The sequence below is a fragment of the Miscanthus floridulus genome, chromosome 1 (genome assembly GCF_019320115.1).
Source record: "Miscanthus floridulus cultivar M001 chromosome 1, ASM1932011v1, whole genome shotgun sequence".
NCBI classification, from domain to species: domain Eukaryota; kingdom Viridiplantae; phylum Streptophyta; class Magnoliopsida; order Poales; family Poaceae; genus Miscanthus; species Miscanthus floridulus.
This window is the reverse complement of record NC_089580.1, coordinates 90,915,162-90,923,547: the sequence shown is the minus strand read 5'-3', so window position 1 is coordinate 90,923,547 and position 8,386 is coordinate 90,915,162. Positions and strand designations below refer to the sequence as shown.

Genomic DNA, 8,386 nt, shown 5'->3' with positions numbered 1-8,386 from the left:
TCTAGTTACCCGCATAGGCTGCAATGGTGGAATCACACTAAGCAACATGCTCTGAAACTTAGACTGATGGAATCACACTAACCAAAATGGAAATCTTCCCACTGAGTTCTTCCCCAGGATCCATGGTAGGTTGATGGCATCATGGGATGCGACCGTGATAACAAAAGCAACAATACTGGTGGCTAGGAAAGGAAGCATAATAATTTTCATGCCTAGCTGGCACAGACTAACAGATGTGGCAAGAAAAGCTGTCGCAGCAATGCCAGTCACCTTGGATATCCCCATTGCTATCTTTTATAGTTATAAGATCACTTCCTCTGCATTATTAAGGCAAAATCTGCACCAAAGTTTCCTAACATCTTATTTCACTGTATTTGATTGCCGTGCTCTATTTTCCTGTTTACACGCTTTCTTTTTCAATTTATCATGCAAGTTCAGTTCTTCCCTCATGAATTTATCACTGGTTGGTCAAGTACATGTATGCTGTTCTGATGGATTTCTGTTCTCATCCAGACATTTCTTTCTTATTTACCATCTCTCCCTATGTTAGTCTTAATACTATAGTGCAATCCTGAAATTACTGAAGCTTCCTAGAGACACATGATGATTTACGAAACTGCTACGTCAAACTTCAGGTACCATGGATCTTGCAAACCACCTCAAGGAGTGGGACGAGATGGCTACCAAACTAAAGGCGGACTTCAAGGATATGAAATTGAAGTTACAGCTTGACCATTCCGACGCTGACATCAGAACAAAACAAGTGCGACAACAAAATGAGCGGTACATAATTTTCCAGCGAAAACTGCTAGACGAAGGGTCAACCATTGAGCAGAATGACGTTGCTGTGAGAATGGAGGTCGCACTGGGTCGCTTGCTGAAGCAAGCGTTACATGATCAACGTGCTGCCTTTGCCGAGAAGATGAAGCAGGAACGCGCCGTCTTAAATCAATCCTTATCAAAGATCCTTGAAGAAATTGATGCCAACATAAAGAAAGAGCGAGCCAACGTTGACTCCATGATTAAGCAGGCAGGGGAACAAATGGATAAGGAGTTGGAAAATGAGCGCTCAAAATTGAAGTCAATGATTCAGTCCTTGATCGAACAAGAGGAGGGCCGGTCCTTGATCCAAGAAGAGGAGGTCCATGCCAACATGAATGTAGAGGTAACTACAGTATGCTAGTATTTCATATTTTGCATTACATAGATAGCCATTTGAACACCTCGAATCTTTACACTTTCAGGTACAAGATGGGATCTACATACCACGGAAATACATGCATATATTATTGGACAACGAGTGTGGCCCGGTATATGAAATTTTCGTATAGTTTCCGTGTAAGAACTCCATGTGGCCAAATTGTCCTTATTCGTCTAATCTATATGTGCAGGATGTTGTAATGCGATTTATCCTTCACTCAGTGAAGGAACTTTATTCGGATCTGAAGAAGTACTACGATAGTCGAGAAGAATTAGGCCAGTTTACAATTATAAAACCAACCACTTCTGTTGAGTTTGTCACGATGTTGGGGGCTTTGAAACCTTTTGGATACAGAGGAGACGTACAGTTGTACTACCTCAATCCTGCTCCTGGGAGTCAGCCATCAACTGGGTTAGTACAGATTGACGGACAAGAAGAGGTAAATGAATTGGTGCTTGCTCATGAAAAAGAGGGGACTAAAATTTGTTATCTGTACCTAGTAAAAGGATGCAACGATGATTTGTACGGCGTGAGTATTGGTTCCTCTCCACAAAAAAAAACTACTTCATACAATCATATATGTATAACATGACAGCAACTTAATGCAGGACATGTCGGACATGGAAACAGACTACAATGAGGAAGAAGAACAAGGCTACTATGATGAAGAAGAACAACGTTGACTCCATGATTAAGCAACCAATAATGATTGGTATCGGGAAAAGAAGAAGAAGAGGATGGGCTTTCACTGAGTGCAGACTTGTTTTCATTTTTATTTTTGGAGACTTTGCAGACTTGTTTTCATGAACCTGCCTGCCTGTGTTAGTTGCGTTGTTGGGTCATGCACTATCTTGTTGCATTCATGATTAGGCAGCCTTGTGTCAATCAAGAAAGTAATAAGATGGGCTTTCACTGAGTGCAGACTTGTTTTCATTTTTTTGGAGACTTTGCAGACTTGTTTTCATGAACCTGCCTGCCTGTGTTAGTTGCGTTGTTGGGTCATGCACTATCTTGTTGCATTCATGATTAGGCAGCTGTTCTATGAACTGTTGAAACCTTTGCTTTCTGATGGAAATGCTTTGCTTCAGCAAGCTGCAAACAGCGGCAACGCACATGCAGCTCCTGCTATCGAATCCTTGAAGCCAAAGCTAAAGGTGAGTAGCTAGCCTGTAGTGATTTTCGCTCAGCTGCACTGCACTGCACGTTTTATCAATGCAAGTTGCATGCATTGTGGTGAAAGCAAGATGTTTGTTGCTTGCAGAGGACGCCCCATCACCAGCTTCCCCCTCGCAAGCCGACCTGTGCTTCCAGCTGAGCTGAAGACGTGCGGAAAATTAAAGGTGCCTTAAATTGCAGTCTTTGAAACTTGTACCTTGTGAGTTCTGAGGATGCTTCAATTTAATTGTGTTCTTTATTTCTTTTGGATGGATGATGTAGGGCCAGGGCTTACAAAACTTCCCTAGCTCTGGCTGGGAGAGATGATGAAGAGATGGAGTCGCTGGGATTACTAGTTATTTAGTTGGTTGGACAATTGCATTGGTTAGGGGAAATTCAGGATTGAGCCCTGCAATTAGGGGAAATTTAAGCCTGTGGGGTTATAGATAGACTAGATATTGCTAGTAGTATATGCTTATTTGTGGAAGTGGTAGTTGCCATCATCTGTTTCAAAGTATCTTGGGTGGGCAGATGAAATGTATCCTCTCTTGGCTTCTCCATTTGTTTACTACATCTCATATGAAATCATCCCTGGCACGTGCGTTCATCTCTTGTGCCATCATTACAGCTTATGTTCTACTGTGATTAACCATGTGTTACTGTTAGCGGTGTGACGAATGAGCCGAGGACGAGCTGGCCGGCCTCACCTGAGCCTTGAGATGCATGCCTGCCCCATTGGCGGAACGGAGAGGCCAGCCAGACGGCACTGGCTAGCTGACCGCACCCCATCAGGCCATCACAGCGATTGTGAGCACTCAGAGCTGCCGCCACGTGATGCTCTACCGCTGCCCTCTCCTGCCGTTGTCAGCGTTCCTGAAGATATGCAGCGGCAGGCAATCAACAGTGGGCGCGAATGCTACAGCTCGTCTTGGCTGGTCGCACTCGCTATAGAGGACGTGATGCTATGGACTACAGACAGGTGCATCTATCACTGCCGACTATCGAGACCGCCGGCCTGCGTTGAGCCGTTGATCATGATTCATGTGGCGCAACATATGAAACTTCCTGCAGGTGGCTCTGCTGCAAACCGCACGACGCGGCCGCCGACGGGCGACTGGGAAACGGGGCGTGCTCAGCTTTGCCAGCACGAGTATTGAGAAGAGAACCACAAAATCAAAACACAGAAACACTAGTACCTGGCATCACGCACACCTCACTCGACTTTTTTAGCACATTGACGACAAATGCAAGCTATTAAAGACTTTCATAGGAGCAGCTCCTCTGGCTTGACATAGAAAATACAGTTACATGAATCAACTGCACGATAAACTGAAAAAAGAAAATCAAACATGCTACATGCAACACGATTCCAGCACGTACATGGATCAGAACTAGTAAATGCGCAAAGTTATGAACTAGAATTGATGTACAGTGTGCCCAATAGTAAAGTCCCACTCTTTAACAAAAGATGTTAGCCCTGAGAACAAACTGGTCAGGCGAACTTAAAAATTACACCTTATTTCATCGTTGGGAGATAGATTCCATTATCCCCTGTACACTGAAACCACCCAAAATCTGGCGTCCTCACCTCAGACAACCTCTTCAATTCCATGGAGGTAATGAAATAGTAGCTGTGTAGGTACAAGAGTGAACCTGCAAGCCCCAAAGAGAAAAAGGAGAAAAGGAACAGGGAAGGTGAATAAACCGATCTAACTCTTCCCACCAAGCCCCTCGTAAAACAAGATATACCCATTGTCTGTGTTGCCTGAGTATTCATGTGAGGAACCGAAGAATGTTTGTAGGGTCTGCTCTTCAACCATCTCGATGTTTTCGTCGTCGAAGAACAACTAGTGGTTGTGGCTTTTGACAAGGCTTACATAATGCCCATGGTTGGGGCCACTTCCAACATGGATCACGACAGCAAAGAGGGAGTACTCAGTGTCTACATCGTCAGATGTATTACTGAGCTTCAGTTCCATGGGGAATACAACCCGGTATGAAAGCTTCTTATACTGGCCAAGCTGCTCAATGTACTTGAAACGCTTTAGATGGATCACCAATATGTGGGGAGCCTTCTTGATCTTCATTCTCTTCTGTGCTTCTTGCAAACTGGAATGCGACCAAATAATGGAGTTCAGCAGTAACAAAGGACTAAAGTGAAGATGATGGTCCCTTCCATAAGGTAGCGACAGCATGATATTTTTCAAAATCTATACAACGTAGATTGGGTGCAACAACGGTACGAGGGAACCAAGATTACTCAGGGCTCAGGGCTCTATGCTATCGTAGAGATCTACCAAAACAAAGTGCCCCCCAAGTAGGATGACAATGACCAGTAAAAATTGGCATAATTCTAAAGCAAAGAATGCTGATGATGATGACAAATAAATACAACCCAAGGGAAACATGGTATAGTTACCTGCAGCACTTGTCGCAGAAGAATCTATCCTCTGCATTTAAAGTCTCTGTAGAACAGAAATTTTTCAGGCAGCTTGTGATAGAACTGTTTTGTTCAATGTCAACACTAAGATCAAGAAATGTTTCATCCCTTGCAGTTACTGTTTCACATCTTAAGCATCTTGTTTCGTTGGTCAATATGCCCTGCAAAGTTTGTATGCATGTAAAGATGATGGTAACTTGAATCTAGAAGATAAAACACAAGGCACTTTTCAATTAGTTCAGTCACCTGGAAATTTTTATGGACCAGAGTAACTGGCTGTTCTTTTTTAACTCCATTGGCTAAAGGTTGAACTGGGCCATTTGGAGCTTATGATTGGGGCGAGTCCTTAGCAGCACTTGACTCTTTTTCCAAAATATCAACAAGTTCATTCAAAAGGAAATTTAAGAACTCGTGTGCATCCTACAAAGAACCATGGAGACATATTTTAGTCAAGAGAAGTGGCTGTTTTGGAGCTACCATAAAAACTAATTCATTCCTGAAATGACTACTTTTGAAGATACCATAATAATTAAAACATTTCTACAACAGCATAAGTTGTTCACCAGCGTACCTATAAACAATAGGCAACAACAAACTCATCTTTGTTAAATCATATATCAAGCACATCTTCAGGGAGCTTTGATTCCTACAAATGAAGAGGACAAACATCAGTCATAACTACACATGCCTCGCAGATGGCCTGTTTTCAACTTAGACGAACTACCTCTTTTCTCATGGAGCATGTTCGCCGATTGTGACCCTTATCCTTACACAGGCTACATTTGATCTTAGATTTCTTCGTATTTCAAATTGACTTCAAATTTTTCTTCGGGGCCCCTCTTCCAGGCACATGCAAGGGATCCAGCACATTGGCTCTGTTCGGCTTACCCTATATCCGGCTTGGTCGGTTTCTTTTTTCAGCCGGAACAGTATTTTTCTCTCACAACATTTTAGTCAGAACAGTGTTTTCAGCCAATTTCAGCCAAGATTCAGCGAGCCGAACAGGGCCATTACTGAACGCTACAGAATCAACATCCAGGGCTTGTGGCAGCACCGGACCATACCTCTTGCCTCTGTTATCTCCTTCATTTGGCAGGTTCATAGCAACTTCATCCTACAGAACGTGTTTCAGCCGCTCATATGATTCAAGTGAACGAGATGCTGTGAAGGCTGCAGCTTGACCGATATTGCGTAGCTCACGGTACCTCTGTAGGCTTTCGAAATAGTCATACATGGTGCTCTTCCTTTTCGGAGGAAATGCACTCTTTGCCCCCCCATTGTCCATCTTTTCGAAACACAACAGTCTGGAAGCTTGTCTTCATCCAGATCGCCCAATACAAAGAAGATGTGTGAGCAGGGGGTTCCAATCGATTGTAACTTACCACAAGAACAAGAAATTCCCTTTAGATTGCCTTCATCACAAAATTGACATTTGACATAGTACATCATGTCTCGTTTATCCTTCCTACCAACAATATACTCACTCATATTATCGCCATCTAGAATGTCAATCGAAAAACACTTCTTAACTGCCTTTATGCTGAACTGCACCGTGGCGAAAATTGTTGGAGTGAACGATTTCACGGCTTCTATCTCAATAATTGAAGCATCTGGTTCTGTGCATGCCTCAGATTGCAATGCATCAGTGTCCAACTTTGCCTCATTTGTGCACAGCCTTGAAAGGCAGTGCTCCACGTGCTTTACCATGTCAAGCAGTGTCATTTTATGATCTAGACGTATATGAAGCCTAGAGTTTAGGCTCTCACTCCGTTGGTTGCTCCTCAGTCCTAAGTAGCACTTACCAGCATGATACGAAGCACACTAGATTTCCCTCATATCATACATTTGATACAACCATGACTCCTTATTTGTAACCTTATGCTTATCCAAAAATTCCTGTCATTTTCTCTCGGTCTCTTCTATGGACCAACAATCATAAAGGAAACTCCTGAATTCATCCTTGACAACATCATCCTTAAGATTACGCACAATGTTCTGCTCAATATGCCATATGCAGAGCCTATGCGATGAATTCAGCCACACCAGCCTGATTGCTCTCAACATAGCAAGGTCTCCATCAGTGATCATGGAGATCGGATACTTCTAAATCATGGCCTCGGAAAATGTTCTCAGCAACCACACATATGACTCAATATTCTCATGAGAAATAATTCCACATCCAAAAATAACTGTGCTTCGATGGTGATTCACCCCCAACAAAAGGAACAAGGGGTAGGTTGTACCGATTAGTTTTGTAGGTGCTATCAAATACAATGACATCACCAAATGCTTCATAATCAAGCAGACATTGACTATCACACCAGAATAGTCCCTTCAGCTGTCCTTCCCCATCAACCATGTACTTGAAAAAGAAATCAGGATCTCTGCGCTAAAGTTCCGTCAGGTAACTGATGACTGTTTAAGCGTCACTGGCAGCAATTGTCTCTGCCTTATAGCGATGGCAGAAATTATACAAGTCCCTTGTTGTACACCCAACCTTATCATACTCACCATACTGCATTTCTAAAATATCCATTATCTTGTGTTTGCGGATCCCAGAACTCTCCATCTCCACATTCTCAGCTTTCTGCTCATCGTTGATTCTTCTATGTGAATGTAGCAGACAAGTAAGCTCTGCTGGCGCCATCGGATGGTTGTGTTCATCGATGAAATCCTTCACATACCACTGCCCTGTGATCTGATCTCGTGCAATCACAAATTTAGCAAGGCATCCAACACGGGTAATATTCCGCGGCTTCCGCTTCTTAATCGCCCTCTTCAGCTACTTCTCTTCACGGAAACCTTGACGGCTGCAAACAAACTTCCGAAGAGTCATCTCATTGTGGCCATTGTCCCACTCACAATAGCTTCTCCTCACACTAAATCCTTTCTCAAAACCATAGTTGTTATAGAACTGAAATCCTTCTTCTTCATTAGCAAACAACTTCTTGACAATTTCATTGTACTCCAGCAAAGACTTAAGATCTGACATTTTCTCCTGTATAGATGCTTGTATATTATGCAATGGGGAACAGTAAATTCCAACAAGAAAAGAGATGTGCAAAAACAGTTTTCTTCCAAAGAAGTTTGGCATAACAACGTCTAAGCTAGCAATATTATATTTGATGATGATGGTAATCTGAGCAAGTAGATTTTTTTTAGAAGCAAGTAGGTAGAAGTTGATATGGTTTTGCAGTATTATATTGTGATAGTAGAAGTAGGCTGATCAGCTTAGTCTAGGGCCTCAAAATTTAAAGGGAAAAACAATAACATAAGTGCATAATACAAAACCATTGAACTTGTAAATATAGCCACACTTTCAATGTAGCACTAAGTATTGAACACAACTTTGAAAGGCAAAAAATCAATAATTTAAATGTGGAAAAACAAAGAGCTTCAGTGGGCAGCTACAATCAGTTTGTGGACCGGGAGGTTAATTATACGTAGATACTCACAATAAGTATGCAGATTATATGTAGACCGATGGCGATAGAACTCTAAAAACACAAGCAGTCAGTCCATCCAATCTCGTAGCTAATCCAAATAGGAAAATCAAAGAAAATGGTATCAGTTTAAATATTTATGAAACT

At 42.4% G+C, this 8,386-nt stretch overlaps 1 protein-coding gene and 1 pseudogene across 1 annotated transcript; one reads left to right on the top strand and one right to left on the bottom strand.

The window, feature by feature from the left end:
- Nucleotides 1-640: 640 nt before the first annotated feature.
- LOC136460224 (uncharacterized) lies at nt 641-1,884 on the top strand. The gene is made up of 4 exons (XM_066460014.1): nt 641-1,165; nt 1,245-1,310; nt 1,392-1,730; nt 1,810-1,884. Exons 1-4 carry the CDS (start codon nt 641-643, stop codon nt 1,882-1,884), a joined length of 1,005 nt encoding a protein of 334 aa, XP_066316111.1.
- A 2,098-nt stretch (nt 1,885-3,982) lies between these two features.
- Nucleotides 3,983-6,503, bottom strand: LOC136460217 (ubiquitin carboxyl-terminal hydrolase 4-like; annotated as a pseudogene).
- Between the last annotated feature and the right edge of the window lie 1,883 nt (nt 6,504-8,386).